General features: G+C 35.9%; 3 protein-coding genes across 5 annotated transcripts; 2 read left to right on the top strand and 1 right to left on the bottom strand.

The window, feature by feature from the left end:
• The first annotated feature begins 684 nt into the window (after window positions 1-684).
• On the top strand, window positions 685-14,562 carry capn3b (calpain 3b). 2 transcript variants are annotated; one of them, XM_058756091.1, is made up of 21 exons: window positions 685-1,520; window positions 2,621-2,690; window positions 3,824-3,942; window positions 4,028-4,161; window positions 4,306-4,474; window positions 5,391-5,474; window positions 5,823-5,986; window positions 6,114-6,274; window positions 6,621-6,778; window positions 7,136-7,147; window positions 7,448-7,656; window positions 8,450-8,483; window positions 11,862-11,885; window positions 12,387-12,455; window positions 12,535-12,592; window positions 12,660-12,724; window positions 13,358-13,426; window positions 13,537-13,615; window positions 13,708-13,824; window positions 13,956-14,014; window positions 14,173-14,562. In XM_058756091.1, the coding sequence occupies exons 1-21, from the start codon at window positions 1,239-1,241 to the stop codon at window positions 14,197-14,199; spliced, it is 2,163 nt and encodes a 720-aa protein (XP_058612074.1). In that variant the 5' UTR covers window positions 685-1,238; the 3' UTR covers window positions 14,200-14,562. The 2 variants fall into 2 exon arrangements, with proteins under 2 accessions (XP_058612074.1, XP_058612076.1); XM_058756093.1 differs by lacking the exons at window positions 685-1,520; window positions 2,621-2,690; window positions 3,824-3,942; ... (3 more) ...; window positions 5,823-5,986; window positions 6,114-6,274 and having other exon boundaries at window positions 6,648-6,778; window positions 7,136-7,192.
• Window positions 14,060-20,138, bottom strand: znf106b (zinc finger protein 106b). 2 transcript variants are annotated; one of them, XM_058756094.1, is made up of 12 exons: window positions 19,689-20,138; window positions 19,145-19,206; window positions 18,854-19,063; window positions 18,627-18,702; window positions 18,223-18,284; window positions 17,548-17,745; window positions 16,782-17,405; window positions 16,345-16,594; window positions 16,207-16,258; window positions 15,766-15,914; window positions 15,466-15,526; window positions 14,061-15,297 (listed from the first exon to the last, which is right to left on the bottom strand). In XM_058756094.1, the coding sequence occupies exons 1-12, from the start codon at window positions 19,770-19,772 to the stop codon at window positions 15,260-15,262; spliced, it is 1,866 nt and encodes a 621-aa protein (XP_058612077.1). In that variant the 5' UTR covers window positions 19,773-20,138; the 3' UTR covers window positions 14,061-15,259. The 2 variants fall into 2 exon arrangements, with proteins under 2 accessions (XP_058612078.1, XP_058612077.1); XM_058756095.1 differs by lacking the exon at window positions 17,548-17,745 and having other exon boundaries at window positions 14,060-15,297.
• Window positions 20,139-20,690: 552 nt separating this feature from the next.
• churc1 (churchill domain containing 1) lies at window positions 20,691-22,614 on the top strand. The gene is made up of 4 exons (XM_058756523.1): window positions 20,691-20,847; window positions 21,191-21,326; window positions 21,399-21,469; window positions 21,592-22,614. The coding sequence occupies exons 1-4, from the start codon at window positions 20,809-20,811 to the stop codon at window positions 21,682-21,684; spliced, it is 339 nt and encodes a 112-aa protein (XP_058612506.1). The 5' UTR covers window positions 20,691-20,808; the 3' UTR covers window positions 21,685-22,614.
• The last annotated feature ends 33 nt before the right edge of the window (window positions 22,615-22,647 follow it).

Raw genomic sequence — 22,647 nt, 5'->3', positions numbered from 1 at the left:
TTACATGGATATGATCGTACAAAGAACACCTCTAAATACATTTTGTATAATGCAACTTTATGTCCTATAGGACTCATTCATTCATTCATTCATTCATTTACATTCTTCAAACTATTTGCAAAGACTATAGAGAGACTTTGCTATTTGTCCTCTGTAAAATCATGGGGTATTTATATATTTATTTTAATTTGTCCAAACCACTTGTTTTCTGTTGATTTATTTGATTGATTGATTGATTAAGTGCGAAATGACAATAAGGTATGAAGAGTATGGCAGATTTCTTCAGAAAAATTTAACTTAAAGGGATAGTTCACCCAAAAATGAAAATTTGATGTTTATCTGATTACCCCCAGGGCATCCAAGATGTAGGTGACTTTGTTTCTTCAGTAGAACACAAACGAAGATTTTTAACTCAAACCATTGCAATCTGTCAGTCATATAATGGCAGTCAATGGGATCCACGGCTTTGAGAGACAAAAAAACATACACAGACAAAACCAAATTAAACCCTGCGGCTCGTGGCAATACATTGAGATCTTAAGACAGGAAACAATCGGTCTTTGCAAGAAACTGAACAGTATTTATATCATTTTTTACCTCTGATCCACCGCAATGTCCAACTGTCCTGAGCGCGTTCAGGGATGAGAAAATGAGAAATGTATAATTTCTGAATATATAAAATATACAACGTGTATATTAGATATTGTAGCTGTATTAAAAGTAAATAGAAATTTTAAGTATGTGTTAACTTTAAAATTTCCATGAAAGAGAATTTACTTTTTAACACCTGCATGTTCATCTGTAAACATCTGTAGAAATATACATTCGGATTTGTGGTACAGTGCTCTGGGGTTTTACTTTTCTAATCTTTGACTGGACCTCTGTTATTCCCATTATCTGCATTGGAAATGTCTGAGGTCACCAGCTGGGAATCATGCCCCCATTAGACAAGCAGAAAGAGAGAAACCCTCACGTCCCTGTAGGAGGCCTATAAATAGAGTTAGCTTCCAAGAGGAACAGGGAAAAGTTGCAAGCACATGTGAGCATGTGTGCATGTGTGTGAACCGGTGTAGAGCATTTGCCTTAGCGTGAGTGTTTATTTGTGTACATGACCAGGGGTGTGCCTCCACCAGAATATAAAGGAACTGAGGAGTGAAATAAGGATTGAGCTATCTCGGATATTGATACTGAGCCCTATTTATTCATCGCTTCTTTGGCATCTGTCATCAAATAGCAATATGGCAGAAGAACAGAAGTTCTCAGAAACATCTGTCCAACTGACTGAAGCTGCTCCACAGACTGTGGGCAGTGGTTTTACTGCCCAGGGAAACATTTATTCAGCCATTTTAAGCCGCAACGAGACTGTTAAAGATGCTAGGCGTCTCAAGGACTTTCAGGAGCTCAGAGACAAATACTTCCTTAAGAAAGTGCTATTTGAAGACCCACTGTTCCCTGCCCAGGATTCCTCTCTCTTTTACAGTGAAAAGTTCCCTCTAAAGCTTCAATGGAAGCGCCCGTCGGTGAGTGACCTATAGGTGGCACTGTGCATGAGATCAGTTCTGACCCTCTGTGGAACAGAGATGTTGTTTGGATAAAATGATAATAAAATTTCTGCAGTTCTGCATGGGGATATTTTCTTCTTGGCTAATTCAAAATTCAACATTTATTTTAATGTAATGTAATATAATGTAATTTAATGTAATTTAATTTGATTTGATTTGATTTTAATAAATTAAATATTTTTAATTTAGTTTCAGTTTAGTTTCAGTTTTTCAGTTGGTTTTATATATCTAAGCAACAATCAGTTTCTTTTGTTTTCAGTTGCTATCTGAATTGACAGCATGAGATAAGATATTTTTTGCAGGCATGCCATTAGAATGTGGCAGGGTTTCTGTTGTGTGTGTGTGTGTGTGTTGGGGACATGGCTGCGATTTAGCACGCTCTGGAGTCTCAGGCAGCTGACTTGCCAAATCATGCATGCTATGTTGTGCCAGTGCTTAATAATGGACTTGTGTCAATAGGTTTGATATGTGGCTATATTTTCTCATCATCACTATTAAATAATGCATATGAAGATGTTGAAGTAGCATCTTGTTTTTAAAGTATAGAAATGTGTCATGCATTTGCATTAGTGTCCTAGGTGGATATTTATGTGGTGTTTTTTGTCAGTCCATCTCATGCAACTTATAAGAGGTTGACCTAATTGTTTTGAATGATGTGTCACAGACATTTACTAGCCTCACTTCATTATACTGCTTCAGAGAATCAGGTTACTGGTCGTTAAATCAATTTTTGGATTGGTGCTTCAAAAAGTCAGTCACGCATTTTCATATGCATTTACTGACAGTTTAAAAATCATGAGAAGGATTTACATACTGTACATTATCGTGACTTGACCTCTTTTGAGATGCTGCTCATAAAAACGTGCTAGCGAAGTTCCGGTCAGCAAACTTTATGACCCATGGACAGCTGCTGAATTTCTGTGGTGGTGCTGATCTTCACAGATCTTCACAGATATAGTCATATTCTTTTTCTGAAGCTAGTAGGAGTCTAAAAATACAGTTATTATGTAAAATATTTTTATAACAGTTACAAATATATGATTCTCTTTCCTAAACAGGAAATTTGTAGCAATCCACAGTTCATTCTTGGGGGAGCCAACAGGACAGATATCTGCCAAGGAGACCTGGGTATGAAAGTGTAAATGCATGACATTCTAAATACATAAAAATACATAATGTGTCTGGGGATGCACCAATATAAAATTTTAAGGTAATATCGATAAGCAAATAATTATTTTTCTGTCATGGTCTTATGAATGGCCGATATTAAAAATCATTTTATAAACAAAAAACTAAAATCAACCAATTTAAATGCTAAATGTATTTAGGCACAGCATGAAAATTAGATATCCGTTTTGAAATTTGCCAAAGATTACTTACATTTAGATTACTAAAGGTAATAACTACATAGCACCTGCTCGTGACCTGCATACAGGGATTTCCTTTCCTCTCAGCGTATCCAAATACTCTGTTGGAAAATAGATCGGTTGCGTGACACAGAAGGGTTGAAGAAATGAATAAAGTGTCTGCTGTGGTATCTGTGTTGCGGTGCTGTGTTCCACAGAGGCATCCAGTGAATGCAAGAGGCGCAAAGGCCTTCATTTCTGCACCTGTAGAGTGTACAGCTTTGTATACCAAAGGATTTTCAGTTATTTCTTTTTTAAACTTAAACCTTTTGATTTGTTTTTCATGAGCAATACTGCATTATTTATTTGTTTATTTAGATTTTTATTTTATTTTTTTAACTTTGATAAAGGTGAGTCCACTATTTTAAATAATGAAAGCGAATGTGTACTGCATAAGTACAACTTATGCGTAATGCATTATATTCCAAGCATAAAATATTTTTATATTGTACAAGATCTAACTGAATTGATATCTTGATATCTAATATCTTGAAGTGTCTTGAGGAGTGTTATGCTGAACTCTGTCCAAAACTATGGCATTTTTCAAATTGTATTATACAATTATTATGTATGTAGTTTCATTATTTTATTTCTAAATATCTAAATATTTTAGATATTTACTAATATGTTTCTGTGTATTGCTAATATTGTATTTGTATGACCATTAAAATGAACTAATGACTTAAAAATGTTGATTAAAAGGTGGTGCAAACCCCTAAAACAATGGGTTACAGCAAATATTTAAATTTTTACCTTACATTTCTATGTTGAAAATAAAATGTCACATATATTTAATAAAAAAATATGTGTTGTAATGCTTAAACCTTATTTCCGGTGATATATTAACATCTGCAGGAGACTGCTGGCTGCTGGCTGCAATTGCTTGCCTGACCCTTAATGATATAGTCCTGAAGAGGGTGGTTCCTCATGACCAGAGCTTCACTGAAAACTATGCTGGCATTTTCCATTTCCAGGTATGAGCATCAAACCATATGGACCATCCTTTACTGTCTGATGAATAAAGCACAAACTTAACTCACTGTTTGTCTATTCTTCTAGTTCTGGCGCTATGGGGAGTGGGTGGATGTGGTTGTGGATGATCGACTTCCTACATACAAAAACCAGTTGGTGTTCACCAGGTCTGGACAGAAGAATGAATTTTGGAGTGCTCTTCTGGAGAAGGCATATGCAAAGTAATTTTTTTGTTTATTTGTTTAAAAAGTAACACCATAATACTTTGTCATTGCAGGCCTGTTTATGCTTTTCTATATATCCTTAGTGTGTGTCAAAAATCAGTCCAAGGTGCTAAATGTGATGGTTTGACTTCTGGATCCTAGACTTCACGGCTCTTATGAGGCTTTAAAGGGAGGAAACTCACTGGAAGCGATGGAGGACTTCACTGGAGGAGTAACTGAGTTCTATGAGATTACAGAGGCCCCGAAGGAGCTGTACAACATCATGAGAAAGGCTCTGAAGAGAGGGTCCCTCATGAGCTGTGCCATAGATGTACGTATTCTAAATGAACTGCATGCTGTTCTAGTTAATACCAGCTGAATCTGATAAATATATCTGATGCTTCTCTGTGTGTGCTGTATCTAAAATGTACTAACTATTGAGCTTATCTGTGTTTGTTTGCACATTTCAGATAGACTGTCATTTTTTAGTCAGTCTTTCTGCAGGTTACATCAATATGCCAGTAGGTGGCAGCAAACGAGTCCTTCGTTCAAATGATTTGTTCAAAAAGCACGATGATTAATTTAAGAAGGAAAAAAATGACTGGCTGCATTAATTAGTTTCCAAAAGTAATTAGTTTGTGTCCGTTAAAAAAAAAAAAATCGAAATAGTATGAATGTGTAAAGTGTGAATGTAATTCGGACATTTTACATTCGTTATTTTGTCATTGTCATGTGACCTAGCAGCGTCAGTTGGCTTATGGGATAGTAAAGTGTCTATCAGATGTGCACTTTTACTGTTTTATGAGTAATATAAATTCGGTCATAATACTCATCTCACATACTGTGTTTCATCTACTGCCTAGTAGGGAAGTATGAAATTTTGAATGCAGCCACTGTCTGTAACGAGTCATTGAATCAACCATTCAAAGGATTTATTCAAATACAATGATTATTTCAGGAACTTAACCCTAGTATGTTTTGTTTGCTCAGAAATGTGAAATGGTTGATTGCTTGGGGCAAGTTTTGAACTATTTTCATTGGCGAAGCAAAAATAAACTGTGAAGTAAAAAAAAATTCTGAAATGATTGAACTGTTATCCATCACACTCCAACTCTTGCTCATGTGATATTGATTAATTATATAATTAACTGATATTACATAACCTATATAATGAAGCATTTTAATAAAAACTGCTGCATTATTGTGATATTAATGTGATGCCATTCCATTTTGCTTCTTCTGCACAGGTTTTGGTTCCAACTGCTCAAAGGACTAAAACAGCATCCGGACTTGTGACAGGCCATGCATATTCAATCACTGGAGTCGAGCAGGTGGGCTTGTCATGTAATCCAGCACTTGTATCGAACCTCACAATACAGAGCATTGTGTGAGGATGCATGCAGTTAGTGTTATTTTAGTATCATTGAGTATCATACTGTTATAGTTTTATTAATATTTTAATATTATTCATATTTTTTATATTGTTTTAATTTTATTTAATTATTATTATTATTTTGGAAATATTGCCTAGGAAACTACATTAAAAATAGTTTTTTATATTTTATTTTATTTTACTTCAAGTAATGAATTATTATTATTATTATTTTATGTTTTAGTTTTAACCCTGGTCTTAGCATCAGCTACATCTTTCAATGCAATAGCAAAAACCTTGTTCACAGGGTAAACGTAAGGATGGTAAAGACCTTATGATCCGTCTGGTTCGTGTGCGAGACCCCTGGGGAGTTGCCCCTCCTCCTGCCTGTAAGTCTAATGACTGGGCTGCACTAGCCACATCTGAGCAAGACAAGGAGAGACTCCGGCCTACAGAGCAAGGGGAGTTCTGGTTAGTTCGCAGCTTTATGAGTCCATCAGGCTTCCAGAAAATCTCAAACAGTCTATTACACTTCATTTAATGCTCATAAATGGAAGCCGGTAACTCTTATCATTTTGCTGATTTTTCTTCAATCAAGGATGTGCTTTGAGGAGTTTAAGAAGAACTTCACCAAACTGGAGATCTGTAATCTCACCCCAGACACTCTTGAGGATGACCAGATGCTCAAGTGGAATGTGACCATACATGAGGGCCGATGGGTGAAAGGCTGCTCTGCTGGTGGCTGCAGAAACTTTCCGGGTATCTAGTATTTTCTTGCAAAATTGTAGAATTGTTTGCCTTCATGAGATGGTTTCATAAGCACCTTACATTAACAATACTGATATTTTTCATGGATATGTGGCTTATACAATATATATATATATATATATATATATATATATATATATATAATTTTATTTTAGATTTGCCATTTTCATGGTTTAAGTTTTTTTAATATTTATTTTATTTTATTTCAGCAAATTTATATTTAATTTCTAGTAATGGAAATGTTTTTATGGTTTTTACTTGTTTTATTTATTTATTTGGAAATAAAAAAGTTTAAACATAATTTCACAATAATCCCTTTCGGTCCATTTGATCACAGATACATACTGGACAAACCCTCAGTTCCACCTGGTTCTTCCGGAGGCGGACTTGAAAGAGAAGACCTGCACGGTGGTGGTGGCATTAATGCAGATGGGCAGAAGAAAAGAGCGCTGCTCAGGTGCCACCCTACACAACATTGGGTTCGCCATCTATGAGGTGCGATCAATTAAACACACCCTCAGTACAAAGAACATTTCAACATACACTAGTACACACATAATCAACACTCTTTATTGGCAAATATGGTTCCATAAAGAACCTTTGACATCCATAGAACCTTTCAAATGCGCAAAACATTCTTTATAGTGGAAAAAAGGTCCTTCAGGTTATGTTATTCACACTAAAAACTGAGAACTGTTCACTGGAAGGTTCTTCTATGGCATTGGTGTGAAAGCCCCTTTTTGGAACCTTAATTTTTAGACTAAATATGCAAGGCTAAAGTTAGTTATTTTTCAGTTAATTTCCATGGTTTCTGATTTATTTCAACACTGTTTTACCCACTGTCTTTCCCAGGTTCCTAAAGAGGTATAACATCATGAAGAGACCGCAATGATGACATCATATATCAGCGTGACTGCATTTAAACAGACACATCTTTGTTGATTGCTAGTACTTCATAAAATTTAAGACTTTTAAAAGTTGTGATTTTAGGTCTGGAATACTATTTCTAAATAGAATACAGATTTTTCTCAGCTATAAAATATTTATTTAAATTGGTTGGACCACAAATAATAAGGAACAACTTGATCATTAGTAATAAATAAATAAAAATAAAGTCACATATTTCGTTGCCTTGAAATGTTCTATTTGCTATCCTGATTTTAGATGAAGGGCAACCAACAGCAGCTGCCAAAGGATTTCTTCCTGTATAATGCTTCCACAGCTCGCTGCAAGTCTTACGTTAACATGCGTGAGGTGACGGAGCGTTTCTGCCTGAAACCGGGCGAGTATGTCATCATTCCATCCACCTTCGATCCCCACAAGGAGTCTGAGTTTCTGCTCAGAGTCTTCTCTGAGAGCAGGAGCACCTCAGAGTGAGTCTTAACATTGATTATGCACGTCAAATCAGTCATTATAATAATATTGACCAGTATTAATTACCAATACATCATTAGTTTAGTTATATAAATAAATATGTGACCCTGGACCACAAAACCAGTCTTAAGTCGCTTGGGTATATTTGTAGCAATAGCCAAAAATACATTGTATGGGTCAAAATGATTGATTTTTCTTTTATGCCAAAAATCATTAAGACATTAAGTAAAGATCATGTTCCATGAAGATATATTGTAAATTTCCTTCTGTAAATATATCAAAACTTCATTTTTGATCAGTAATATGCATTGCTAAGAATTTAATTTGGACAACTTTAAAGGCGATTTTCTCAGTATTTTGATTTTTTTTGCACCCTCAGATTCCAGTTTTTCAAATAGTTGTATCTCGGCCAAATAAATATTGTCCTACCCTAACAAACCATACATTAATGGAAAGCTTATTTATTCAGCTTTCAGATGATGTATAAGTCTCAATTTCGAAAAATTGACCCTTATGACTGGTTTTGTGGTCCAGGGTCACATATATTAACATATTTGTATGATTGTGTGTGTGTGTATATATATATATATATATATATATATATATATATATATATAAAATGCTTCATATACAAATGTACATATATGTATCTGTTATTCTAAAGACTTTTCAATGAAAAGTTATTAAGTGTTTCAAATTTAAGCTCTTGTTACAGTCAGATATGTTTTTAAAAGAACCTCTTGACCTGCTAATGCCCCTGTGTTTGGCTGACAGCTGCATGTTTTCTCTCAGGGTTATAGATGCGGAGATTGAGGTGGAGCCTGTGGTGAGTCTACACCTGTCTCTGTCTGTCTGTCATGTTCTATGCTACCTCATACTTCATCCTGTCTCCATGCTTGTCTATAAATCATTACGTCAAGTGGTTTGGTCTCTCGAATGTAGTAGATCATTAATTTAGTGCAACCGAAATCTAAAGTAGCTAGGCAGGGCCGGATTATCCATAGACGGGATTGGGCGAGTGCCCTGGGGCACCAGCCAATAGGGGGGCACCAAGTGATTATGATAATGACAAGACCTTTAAAATATTTTTCATGTTTTGTATATATTATTTTGCTTGAAGAGATAAAGATGCATAGAAAATTAACAGTTAATGATACAATATATGCAGAGAGAATATCAAATATATGCACGCATATAAAGAATTGCGATTGGGTCAGGTCACAATGTATTTGCCCCCTCCCCCAGTCAGAGTCGAGCATATTTATTCTCAAATGGATAGGCAGCATCAACTTGGCGGTTGTGTGAAACGTAAATTTAAAAAAAGAGAAAATATCACAACACATATCCAGGGCTATACAGGTGCTGGTCATATAATTAGAATATCATCAAAAAGTTGATTTATTTCACTAATTCCATTCAAAAAGTGAAACTTGTATATTATATTCATTCATTACACACAGACTGATATATTTCAAATGTTTATTTCTTTTAATTTTGATGATTAGAGCTTACAGCTCATGAAAGTCAAAAATCAGTATCTCAAAATATTAGAATATTACTTAAGACCAATACAAAGAAAGGATTTTTAGAAATCTTGGCCAACTGAAAAGTATGAAAATGAAAAGTATGAGCATGTACAGCACTCAATACTTAGTTGGGGCTCCTTTTGCCTGAATTACTGCAGCAATGCGGCATGGCATGGAGTCGATCAGTCTGTGGCACTGCTCAGGTGTTATGAGAGCCCAGGTTGCTCTGATAGTGGCCTTCAGCTCATCTGCATTGTTGGGTCTGGTGTCTCTCATCTTCCTCTTGACAATACCCCATAGATTCTCTATGGGGCTCAGGTCAGGCGAGTTTGCTGGCCAATCAAGCACAGTAACACCATGGTCACTGAACCAGCTTTTGGTAGCTTTGGCAGTGTGGGCAGGTGCCAAGTCCTGCTGGAAAATGAAATCAGCATCTCCATAAAGCTTGTCAACAGAAGGAAGCATGAAGTGCTCTAAAATTTCCTGGTAGATGGCTGCGTTGACTGTGGACATCAGAAAACACAGTGGACCAACACCAGCAGATGACATGGCAGCCCAAATCATCACTGACTGTGGAAACTTCACACTGGACTCCACTCTTCCTTCAGACTCTGGGACCTTGATTTCCAAATGAAATGTAACATTTACTTTCATCTGAAAAGAGGACTTTGGACCACTGAGCAACAGTCCAGTTCCTTTTCTCCACAGCCCAGTTAAGATGCTTCTGACGTTGTCTCTGGTTCAGAAGTGGCTTGGTAGCCCTTTTCCTGAAGACGTCTGAGCGTGGTGACTCTTGATGCACTGACTCCAGCTTCAGTTCTCTCCTTGTGAAGCTCTCCCAAGTGTTTGAATCAGCTTTGCTTGACTGTATTCTCAAGCTTGCGGTCATCCCTGTTGCTTGTGCACCTTTTCCTACCCAAATTCTTCCTTCCAGTCAACTTTGCATTTAATATGCTTTAATACAGCACTCTGTAAACAGCCACACCTTTCAGTAATGACCTTCTGTGACTTACCCTCTTTGTGGAGGGTGTCAATGTTCGTCTTCTGGATCATTGCCAAGTCAGCAGTCTTCCCCATTATTGTGGTTTCAAAGAACAAGAGTTACCCAGAATTTATACTGTAGGGATGGTCATTTATTCAAACTCAAATGTAAATATTCTAATATTTTGAGATACTGATTTTTGACTTTCATGAGCTGTAAGCTCTAATCACCAAAATTAAAAGAAATAAACATTTGAAATATATCAGTCTGTGTGTAATGAATGAATATAATATACAAGTTTCACTTTTTGAATGGAATTAGTGAAATAAATCAACTTTTTGATGATATTCGAATTATATGACCAGCACCTGTACAGTGCGACAGAAAAGTACAAAAAATATTTAGGAGCACCTGTGCGACTAACCCGATCAGCATAGGCTATTTGTGTTTGTGCTGAGAGGAGCTTCAAAGATTTCTACTTGCGTGTTTGTGCAGCGGTGAGTAATGTATCGCTATCGCAGACATATATGTTGATTCCTTGAATGCAATGTTAATCAGAATCCACTCACTGCTCAAAATACTTTTGTTCATTGCTGAGTTATGCAAGCTCACAAATCCTCTCCAAAACAAAGTGTAGACAGGGTGTAAATAAGAGATTCGTTGTGCAGTGTAGAGAGCTTCATTGATTATAATGGAGCTTTGTGAGATTGCGATGAACTGAAGTGAGTGACAGCTTTTAAAGATTATTAAAGGAGTTTGTAGATGTGATATTAAATTAATACAACAGTTCAATGAACAATAAGTTAATATAAAGTGATGTACATTGTATGACTTTAACAATATTGCTTGATTTTGCTCTATTTAGTCAAGGAAAATAGTTTCAAACAGGTCACAGCTGAGCCGCTGCGCCTCTCCATTCAAACACAGAGGTGTTTCATTTATGAATGAACCTGGGTTTTTAAATGAATCTAGTGAGTCAGTGATTCAGTTACCCATTCATAAAGACGGTCACTTGCTTCGTTCCTGAATGAATCAGCCGTTCAAACGAATCAGTTGAATGAATGATTCAGTGAAAAAAAATCAGTGACTTGCCACCACCTGCTGCCAGTTTTATTTTTATGTTTAAAGTGTCATTTCAGTTATTTAAATCATTTCAATCAAATAATAGTTCTATATTCAAAATGTTATATTTAAAACATTGATCTCACAACATTATGAATTTAAAACATCCATTCCACCTCTGAGCATCTGTAAATGTCTGTAAATTTACCAACATGCCACTTTTGTGTTCTTCTGTGCCACCTTTGTAGTGCAAACTAATTTTGTTAATATTGATTTCTTTTGATTAGTAACTTATTCTTATTATTCTACCTGTTCTTATTCTTTTTTTTTATTATTAGAAATTATGGGAAAATATAAATTTTTGAATTTGACTATGACATACCTTTAATACAATTAAGGGAAACAATTGGCATTACAAAAAAAATGCCCCTGTAAATCACTTCAAGGAGTCAAATATTACCTTGTAATGAATGGGAAGGCTAAGGGGGTTACCTTCAAATGCGGTCACCCTAGGGCACTACACTGTGTTAATCCGGGCCTGTAGCTAGGTCAGTTTTTTCTTCCTCTGCATAATCACAAAAGAGAATAAAAAAGATATTTTTATATCTAATGTTTCACTTTCTTATACCAACAGACGGATGTCAAGAAGAAAATCAAGGTAAATATGGAAATAAGATTAAGATGTTCCATCAGTTTCTTTCCTTTCCTGATTGATATTCTATGTCAGCCCATGTCAGATGATAGAAAGGATTAAAAAACAAAGATGGAAAAGGAGATGAAAAATCATTGTGATGTGATGTTCTGTTAATTGGCTGCACTGCTGTAGACATTCAGCTCTGTTTTCATCTTCAGTTCTGCTTCGGTAATGACAAACAGCATGTGCACAGCATGAGCTGGTACAGTATGTCAAAACTATAATTCATAATGACATTCAAAATCATAATAACCACAAAACTGACTTGTTTTGATGTAATTGTACAGCCACAGAAAAGGAAAAATGTAAAATCTCTGATCTTATAGACCACTTATAAACAAAGATAAAGTGGATTTGCTCTATAAAGAAAATAAATATAAACACTGAACTATTTAAAGGCACATGCACACATATTTAGCTAATTTAGTTTTTATACATTCAGTATTTCTTATTTCTCGTGTTTAGCCATTTGAGGAGGAGGAGACTGAAGAGGAAAAGCAGTTCAGAGCCATCTTTCAGCAGATAGCTGGAGACGTGAGTGCAGTTATGGAAATGAACTTTTGAATGCCATATTCACTTCACACTATCATTGTGACTCTGTTTCTTATTGCAGGACATGCAGATTAATGCCAATGAACTCAGAACTGTCCTTAATAGAGTGGTTTGCAAACGTGAGTAAAATCTTATTGTCTGCCATGGATTCTCTTATTTTGATAATCTATCCCTTTCTTTCCCCAGATAAAGAGTTGAAAACAGAGGGTTTCAGTCTGGAGAGCTGCAGAAGTATGATTGCACTTATGGATGTATCCTTCACTGTGCATTATGGGGAAAATGTATGTACTGTATGCTCAAACTCTAGCTCACTCATTTTCGTATTATTTGTAATAATAATAATAATAATTAGACATTAAAATTTGGTAGTAAAACATGTTGCACATTCTATTGGTCCAGACTGCAGAGATATGCATTTTGTAAAACTTTTGCAACTGTTCTTTATTACTTAATTAGAAACACCACAATAATTAAATTGTATTGTCCGTTAGGAAGTTACTTTAAAATGCAAAGTATTGAAAATCAAAAGAAAGCTCTCTAAACACTTGCAAAAGTGTGTCCCATAGGGTAATGAAAAGTTCTACACACACTTGTGGTCTTCATGTCCACTTGAGCCAAATACAGGAATATACGTCAAGTAAGTAGACAAGTGGTCAAGTGCAAAGAGTGCAAGTGCAGGTATTTGGACAGGCCCTATGCATCCCTCTCCCATCTTCCTCTCTGTAGATTGAAATTACTTGCTGCAAGCATGTGAACAGTGCCCCTTGTGGCTTGGATGATTTGTCACAAATTGTTTTGTCATTTCAAGTTCAAAATTTGTCACATGAATGATGGCACAAATCTGTACAAAAACTCAGAAATGTAACTTAACCACGACACCTAAGACTGATGGGACAGGCCACCTAAACCTGCAAGAGTTTAAACACTTATGGAACAAAATTAAAAAGTGGAAGGTATGCTATTGTTTTTGCCTTTATAAAGCAGGTCCCGTCATGTTCATGTTTGTAATACACTGTATTAGTTAAAGCCATAGACACATGGTTTCTCTGTACATTTGTTTCAGCTGGTGTTCACACATTATGATACAGACAAATCCAGTACGATCAGCAGTTTTGAGATGAGGAACGCTCTTACTGAAGCAGGTCAGGCAGTCAGACGTCGTTATTTAACTTGTAATTTGATGATATACACATTTTTATTAGGCTGATCCCTGAGATATTTCTCTGTACCTCAGGTTTTCAACTCAACAATCAGCTGTATGACATTATTTGTATGCGATACGCCAATGAACACATGGAGCTGGATTTCGACAGCTACATTAGCTGCTTAGTGCGACTCGAGGGAATGTTCAGTAAGTGTCTTTTCTGTTCAGACATATTCTTCTTCTAAAGTACCATTACGTTCATTCAGGCATTGCAGCCAAGATTTTGAAATGAGACTTTGTAGTAAAAGATACTTGTAGTAAAAGAGATTCTTCTGCAGGGGCATTCAGAGCCTTTGACAGGGATGGAGATGGCATTATCAAGCTCAATGTTTTTGAGGTGAGCAGCATCATTTTTTTTCTTCATTTGTTTATTGAATATTAACAGAATAAAGATCAACAAGCAGCATGATTTTTAAACATATTTGTATTATTCTTTGTACTGATCACTGCTATTTACACTCTAACAAGTTCCTGTTTTCTACACTATATACACAGTGGCTTCAACTGACCATGTATGCCTAAAGACACAAACCCAGAGGTTAGCCTGGTGGAAAGCGAATGGTCTTTTCCCATTTTCAACTTCCATTAAGTGGAGAAAGGTCTGGATCTGAATCGATTGTACTGAACACCACTGCAGCTTCTTTCTTCAGCAAATGCTGGTCTAGAACAAACTGGATTGATTATGAGCCACTGAATGGACCATGACAGCTCATTTATGTCTTGTAAAAAGCACTTCGGCTATCCCTTTAAGGTGACAGAATGTTGTCATATTAAATGTCATGCCTAAAATGGCACTCATTTGAACCCATCCTTGTAAAATGTGTGTGCTACTGTGCAACTGTAAATAATTCAACTGAATAAAGAGTCCAACACTGCACTGTTCTATTCCAGTTGTTACCATAGCCATGATTTGCAAAGCATAAACAAACATAATAGTACAACAGATGTGTGTCATGACTGCAAGCAAAAGACAAACATATGATTAACCTCGAGTATGAACAAAGTTTCTTTTGCTGGAGTAGCAAGAACACAGATGATAAAAACAATGTTTTGAGCATTTTAAAATATTATTCAGATTCCTGTGAATAAAACAACTATAAACCTCTGAGAGCAAGTCCGAATGAATATGTTAGCATGTAGTCTTGTAAGCAATATTAATTGCTGTTCTGAAAATCTTTTAACTGACCTGAATCTTCAGATGGATGGAAGCTTTGCTGGACTCTGTAACATCTCCTCATTCAAAATTGTAGGCAAGCAAACTTGTTTTTTTTACATGTCAAGATAGAAATCACATTTGATCATGCCAGAATAAGAGCAAAAAATTTTTTTTTTCTTTTAGTAATTTTCTGCATCTGTCTGATCAAATTAACGCATAATCCAATGTGATCTGCCATAAAACTAGAGTTGAAGTCTGTTCTAACGGTGCAGTTATGGGCTCTGCAATGCAGTACTTGCTCACAGAGCTCAATTTTGTGCACTGAGAGGTAGGTCCAGCATCAGATACTTCTGGGAGTGGGTCCTGTGTTGCAGCTGCTCTCTGAGGCTCATTTGACCAATCCTTCCTCAGAGGTTCACGCAGCTGTCAAGATTCATGTAGCACCTCCTGCTGGTCACCAGGATCTGGCAAAACATTTCAAGCACAAACAATGATTATAAATTATTATAAACATGCATAATTACATATATAATATTACGTATTAATCTCAGTCTTAAAATAAATAAAAAATATGTTGTTAGTTAATGAGTTGAACTGAATAAATATATTACAGATGTTACAAGAGCTCTTACTCTTCATATCCTGCAGAATCTTTATGCGCTGTGCCCTGAGCGAGGCCATTTCTGAGGTTACCTGACAACAGAGGAGTTTATATTGTTTGAAAATAATGATTAATTACATGATTAATGTATTCATTGTACAATTTACAGTATAATATATATAGTGCGTTATACAATTTAGGAGTATAATTGTAGTATAAATTGGCTACAGAAAAGAAAACTGGGGAAAAATTTCTTTGTCTTACTATAAGCAAAGCTGCTCATGAAGTATGTAAAGAGCTTGTTATGCAGATTAATAGAACAGCCATGTACCTCTTGTTTAACAGCTAGCAGACGCTGAACTTCTATGTATGCGCTCTGCAGGGTGGAGTACGCCTGGAACAGCTGCTCACCTACATTCTCCAAAGAGCTGGTTAACTCCTCTTCTTTCAAAGACAGCGATATCAACTTATTCACTTTTCCTGAGAATCATATACACACAGAAGAACGTTATGACATGTACTAGTGTGTTACTGGAAGAGACACTGCTGAATTATCAGTTACAGCTGGTTTAACATCTATTAAATAATTAATGACTAATTTGTAGTATATGAAACAAGGATATTTTAACACATTTCACTTATTCTTCTAACAAAATTTAAAATAGGAAATCTAAATTAGCATTTTTTTGATAAATAAAATAAAAATAATTCCATTCAAAATTGATTTAAGTAAGAAATGTTAATTAAAGCTATAATAAAATTGAATACTCACGTTTTCTGGATATTTTGTTGTTTGTCTCAGGATTCAGATCATGTGAATCGTCCTGTAAAATGAATAAAACTCTATGAAACATTTCTATGAACTCCAGTTAATTTTATTTGATACAACTTCACTCTAAAACTCTTTTACTTGTCTTCTTTTCTGGGTTTTCTGGACGTTGCAGGAGATGGCTTCAAAGCTGCTGTGATGCTCCAGTGATGTTTCTCCCTGTTCAGTCTCACACTCATTTGATTGGTTTTTCTGAACATGCGCAGTATGAGGCCGAACGTTTTCGACGATCTCCAACTCATTTTCTGAAGCCTGGCTTTCGAACACCTTAGCCAGGGCAGACGCAGGTGGAAGGGAATCTGCGTATGGTTCTTGTCCACTCATGCATTCTCTAGGGAAAAAAAGATGTTAAGGAGATCATAGTTTAAATGTTAGAGACAACAGATCTTCATCTAAGGTTAGGAAGACTTTTAAGACTGAAACATGCTCTTGGATCCAATTTTATGGCTAACTCTCAAGAGACTATAAAAGAATGAGTGTCAAAGAATTTAAGCAAATAAAACTCAGAATTTATTCACCTGGTCATGCCCTGTTCACTCAGTGATGCCGCTCTGTTTACTTTCAACGTAGACTTTTTGGAACGAGTGTGTAGTGGAGGATTAAGAACAACAGCTTCATTCCCAGTTGCTGCCTTCTGTGTTAAACAGACTCCCATTGCTGCTGTCAAGTTGGGTATGTTGGCCTCCATCCTGCTTTGAACCAGTCCAGGGGCACATGTTGGCTCAGCAGCAGCACCATCTTCAGTTTCTGGAGTTAGGTCGTTCACAGAAACATCTGTACCTTTTCCATCAGGGTTGGGTCGAGTGCCATGAGCAGACATTTCTTGAGGAATATTTTCTGATGGTCTCTCAAGACGAGGCCTTTTCACAAGTGGCCCATCTGATCTGTCCATATCAACTATGCTCTCTTGTCTCTGTGAAGGCAGGTTATGCTGGATAGATGCTGGATAGTCGTTTTGATTTTCCCAAAAGGACATGAAATGGCATGATGGTGGCAACTGGTCAGCTTCGAACTCCTCATTCACCATGAAAGGTGTTGTATAACGCTTGTGCTCAGCTCTGCTCCTTGTCTGAATTAACCTCATTGTCTTCCGCCTTTTTGCTTCTTTCCACTTCTCTAATCTCTCTTTCTTTTTCATAAATCTAACAAGAAAGAAACAACAGGTCTTACAGCACAAAACTAATGCTATTTACCAAATAACTGACAAACACAAATGCATTTGAATAATTCAAAAGATGTATAATTAAACATATAACCACATGAATGAGCTGACAATGAGCTTACTTTTCTTGTTCTCTTTGGGCACAAAGGTCTTTAAGCTCATTAAATTCAACACTGTAGTCCACTGTTTTTTTTCCAAGTATTCTATTCTTCGTCAAATCCGATAGCTTCATTTTGTGATATTGCGTGGAAACATGCTCTTTAAATGCTGCTATTCCTGTCACAGTCATTTCGCAGGCCCAACACTTATGCTCGTGTTCACTGTTAAACGAAAACCATATATTTGACATTGCATTAATAAAGATGGAGTTCAGCTTGTAATCACTTACTCTTGTGCCCTTTTTCCATGGAAGTCAAAAGGAGTTATTAAGCAGAATGTCTAAGAGGCTTACGTGGCTCTTTTTGGAAGCTTCACCAAGGCTGCATTTATTTGATCAAAAATCATTCTAATATGCTGATTTGCTGCTTAAGAAAGATTTCATATTATCATCGATGTTGAAAACAGTTTTTCTGCTAAACATTTTTTTGTGGAAACTGTCATATATTTGTTTCAGGATTCTTTGATGAATAGAAAGTTCAAAAGAACACCATATATTTTGAAATAGAAATCTTTTGTAAGATCATAAAAGTCTTTCCTGTCCATTTTTAAACAATGAGTAAATGATAAAATAATTTTCATTTCTGTGTGAACTTTCTTTTAAAGCAGGGCATGACACACAACATTTTTTAGTTCCATACCTGCCCTTCAACTGCTCAACTGTCTGACGGTGGATTAAACTGTGCATATGTTTGTCCCACTCCTGTTACAACAAAGGCAAAGTTCATTATAAAAGAATAGATCTATATCCATAGCCATAATGTGGCTAAACATTACAGCCTAAAATGACCCTAAAACATTCCATTTGGGAAAGCAAACGCCAATGAGTTATAGGTCCACCATTACACCATACACAAAAGCATTTCTTACAGATAATATGATTTTAATTCTCTGAAAAATGATAAAGCTGAACATTGTAGGCTCCATCCAACATTGTTTCTCTCATAGAGAAGGTAATACTGTCCTGTACATTATTAACTCTACCATTTATACTTTGATTTACTCTACTTCTACTATTACTCTACCAAAACACAAAATTACTGACCTGTTCAGGAAAACGATGAAAGCAGATAGAACATTTGTCCAGATCTTTTTGTTCTTTGCTCTTTTCATCTTTGGATCTAGTACACAAACAAATGATTATTGATAAAATAATAAGCAAAACTCATTTTAAACCGTAAATGTATCTAAATTTAACAGCATTACTTTTCAAAAACATGTATTATTAACAATACAGATAGATGTATTTAATGTATAAGGTAACAAACTTACCCGTCTTGCTCTCTTAGACCAAAAAGGGATTCTAGTTCATTATCAGTCAGGTCAATATTGTAGTCCGGTTTAAAAGATTTTCTTTTACGTCTTTTATTTTGGTTTAGTTTAAACAGATTTTGTGTGTGATTGCGGTCGGCAATATGCTCCTTGTACTGCTCTAGTCCCATCACAGACACATTACATGCCCAACACTTATGCAGCTGTTCACTGCAACAACAAAAGTGCTTATTTCAGATTACTTTATATTGCTGAGAAAGACATGATAATCAGTTCAGTGTAATTCCATACCTGCCCTTGATCTTCTCAATTGCTTCATGGTGGAGATAAGAATGCATATGCATATCTATAAACTGTAAAAACAAAATATATACATTTAATCAAGTAGTGAGAGGCATAACTGAAAACACATCGTTTTCATGCAATGTCTTCATTCTGAACTTCCTCTCCACTGAGTATTGCATTGCATTTAATATATTAAAAAATATACCAAATATTTTGATGACTCATCCTGCACTCACTCGTGTTGTCCAATCAAATATCTACAATGCCCTGCCCCGTTATAGCATCTGCAACAAACTAGCAAATACCTAATGGTTCATGGCTATGCCATAAAAATCTAAAACGCAAAAGGGTGCGGGGTCCTTCGATATAACCTGCACACACACACACACACACACACACACACAAAAAGGCTAAACGATATTTATTGTGTTTTTAATGTATCCAAAGCAACTAAAGTGGCCATACCCTGTTTAAGGACGCAGCAGAGAACAACAAATAATAAGATTAAAACATCCAATTGCTTCAAATAGAAATAGTTAAACAAACAAACCTTTTGTCCGTACTGCTGACCGCAGATAAAACATCTAATGTTATTGCCAAAGTTACCGTTGGTTTTCTTGGTCTTTTTACTCATCGTTGTGGTGTTTCTGAACGTAAATGAAAGAAACCCAGCCGGAATTTCTCGTTCACAGTCACTACGGACACAATGTTTTGAGTTACAAAATAGAGCTAGCAATTATATTTATAAATTTGAATCGATGCTAGGCATTCAGAGCATTCGCTCTAGCTGGAAGAGTCCTGTCATGAACATTAATCAGGCCACCCACAGTTAATCACAAACTGAGAGATCACTGACCAATTTTATATCAATCTTAAGAGATAACAGTTACAAAGACAGTCCTTTCAAAAAGACAGTTTCTACGAGTTTTCAGTGTGTTGCAAATGCCCGTCCACGTGTTTGCTGAATCAGACCGTGTTGACTGGATAGTGTTGCCAGATCTTGTAAAAACCCTCTATTAAGTGTACAATATGCAAATTCTCTGATCAAAATAAGTCCAAACAAGCGATTCTAATAATTTTATTTAAATAAGACTAAAAAAATCTTTCGGAAAATGTATGTTGGGAAAGTGTAATTCGTGACTTTACACGTTTATAAACGACTTTTCGTTCATTTTCTGCAGACATGGCAACACAGCTGTAAGCACAGACTGCTCTTGCACTGACACGGAAATCGCGAGAACTGGAGAATGCTTCCTAGTGGTGTGGCTGCAATTCATTTTACAATTAATTAAAAGAATATTATGTTCAGTTTATGTTACTGAACAATTCTGGTGCAAATCTGCTAAAAGTATGTATATGTGCAAAATGCACATAAATAATTAAAACATTTCACTTTAGCCCTTACAGTCAAAATGCTATAAAATGGTTTGAGCTCCTTGTAATGTGGAGTTTACTGTAGAAATGATTTTGCCCCGCTCTCATTTATTTATTTACTCGCTTTCAAAGTCATTATTAGCTGTAATATCAGACGTGATGAATGCACCGATGGAGGCACTACACTAAAGATCGTACAGAGAATTCACCGAAGAAGAAGAAGACGAACACGGAAGCGTCTCAGTCAGTGTTTCTAATCTGTACTGTATATATTAGTTTTATTTGTCTGATACGAAATGTGTGCTGGTTGTGTGCAGAAACAGTATCCTGACAGGGTGAGTTCATGATCAATGCCGAATCCTTCTGCTATTACTTGCTATATGCTCCTTTAATGCCACTAACGTGAATAGAGGCAAATGCAGCGCTGGTTGTTCTTTTCCAGCCAAAGTTGAATATCACTGCACCCGTGTGCTGAATACTTCAAAAAAATTCTTCTTGGAACCCAACTGTACTTACATTAGGCATTTACCTCTTTCTAAAAATTTCATTTGATGTCACGATGTTTGGGCTGTTTATGTTGTGTGCATAAATAAATGAATATTTTTTTGACTGTTCGACTCCTTATATTTTTGCTTGTAACTCCATTTAAGGTGTTTATTTCCTGTCTTCTGTGCATAGGGTCATACCTGTCTGGAAAATGGGTCATATCTTATGAACTTTCTCAGCTGCGCTAACTGTCACCAGCGGGACTTTGTGCTGATCAGCGATAAGACGATGGTGAATGAAGATGAAGAGGAGATTGTCACTTACCTGCGTGAGTCACGTGACTTTAGTGTATGTAAATATTCTGTAAAATTTGTCATCAGTAACTTTTGCTTTTTCTCAGATATGTGCAAGAACTGTGATCATGTCATAGCCAGACACGAGTACACCTTCACTGTGGTGGATGACTATCAGGTGAGCCCTGCCCTCAATACCAAAAGTTTAAAACTTTTATAAATACTAAAATGTGGGGCAAATAAATACGTTTTTTGTTTGTTTTGTACTTTTCTTTTCTTATTTGTTATTCAATTTTGCAGGAATACACAATGTTGTGCATGCTGTGTGGAAAAGCAGAGGATTCCATCAGTGTGCTGCCAGACGATCCCAGACAAACAGCGCCTCTGTTCTAGAGTATTTGCCCAGACGCAGAGACAGGGAATTGACTTCTTTGTCAAGAGCACGGTTATGCATGATGGAGGGAGTCATAACACATGCAACATTTTATATACACTTAGCACTGGAGAACGACATGCTGTCACGTTAAATCCAGAAGAATATACCGCAGAATTCATTGTGCTCTTTGTTTCTACTGCTTCAGGAGAGGCTCTTAGGTTCATGGCACAGCTCTGACTCATAAAACAAATATTAAACCTTATTAGGAATCGCTTGCATTTATCTGATGCTCATCCTGTGTTTGATTCACTCAAAGTGTACGGAACCCCCGTTTCTGCTAAATAGAAAAATGAAAAAGATGATTGCAAAATTTGATCTCACAATTCAAGACTTTTTTTCTTGCAATTTTGAGAAGAAAAAAAATGCAGAATTGTGAGACATAAACCCATAATTGCAAGAAAGTCTGTTTTTTCTGTTTTCTGCTACGTTATAAAAAATAGACTTTTTATGTCACAATTCAGATGTTTTTTCCAAATTTTGAGATAAAAAGTTGCAGTTACCTTGTCTATTTCATTCCATGGCAGAAACAAGCTCCCGTAAAAGTGTTATTTTATTTCCCTTGCTAAAATGCTTTCTCTTATCCCATCTTAATATGCACAAAGGAATATCTGTTTGACTGACCAAGAAAGGTTAGGTTTGAGTGGATTATCAGTCTGTTAACCACAGACAGGATTTTTGTTTCTATGCAGTACTTAGATATACATAAGTCAAGAATGTATTAGACAGATAAAATATGTTTAAAATGGTACATACAAGAAAGAAAAAGAAAAAAAACAGATTCCTGCTTATTACTGATACTTACATTTAAAGTAAATGTCTTACTGTATTTCCAGTGTTAATGCAACAAAAATATTTTGTATGCTTTAAATAAACTATGAAACAATGCATTTTATGTTTATTAAGCTAATGACAGCATAATA

The sequence above is a fragment of the Onychostoma macrolepis genome, chromosome 20 (genome assembly GCF_012432095.1).
Source record: "Onychostoma macrolepis isolate SWU-2019 chromosome 20, ASM1243209v1, whole genome shotgun sequence".
Lineage (NCBI taxonomy): Eukaryota > Metazoa > Chordata > Actinopteri > Cypriniformes > Cyprinidae > Onychostoma > Onychostoma macrolepis.
Note: the sequence above shows the minus strand (reverse complement) of the source record. Positions and strands in the feature narration are given on the sequence as shown.

Bases quoted from the DNA above. Each gene is read 5' to 3' on its own strand.
- capn3b (XM_058756091.1), top strand. From the start codon at position 1,239: ATGGCAGAAGAACAGAAGTTCTCAGAAACATCTGTCCAACTGACTGAA. The intron at 1,521-2,620 runs GTGAGTGACCTA...TTTCCTAAACAG, and splicing joins TTCAATGGAAGCGCCCGTCG to GAAATTTGTAGCAATCCACA. The intron at 12,593-12,659 runs GTGAGTAAAATC...TTCTTTCCCCAG, and splicing joins TAATAGAGTGGTTTGCAAAC to ATAAAGAGTTGAAAACAGAG.
- znf106b (XM_058756094.1), bottom strand. From the start codon at position 19,772: ATGAGTAAAAAGACCAAGAAAACCAACGGTAACTTTGGCAATAACATT. The intron at 17,746-18,222 runs GTATGGAACTAA...TTCGTTTAACAG, and splicing joins GTTGAGCAGTTGAAGGGCAG to TGAACACGAGCATAAGTGTT. The intron at 16,259-16,344 runs GTAAAAGAGTTT...TTCATTTTACAG, and splicing joins AAACCCAGAAAAGAAGACAA to GACGATTCACATGATCTGAA.
- churc1 (XM_058756523.1), top strand. From the start codon at position 20,809: ATGTGTGCTGGTTGTGTGCAGAAACAGTATCCTGACAGG. The intron at 20,848-21,190 runs GTGAGTTCATGA...TTCTGTGCATAG, and splicing joins AGAAACAGTATCCTGACAGG to GGTCATACCTGTCTGGAAAA. The intron at 21,327-21,398 runs GTGAGTCACGTG...GCTTTTTCTCAG, and splicing joins GGAGATTGTCACTTACCTGC to ATATGTGCAAGAACTGTGAT.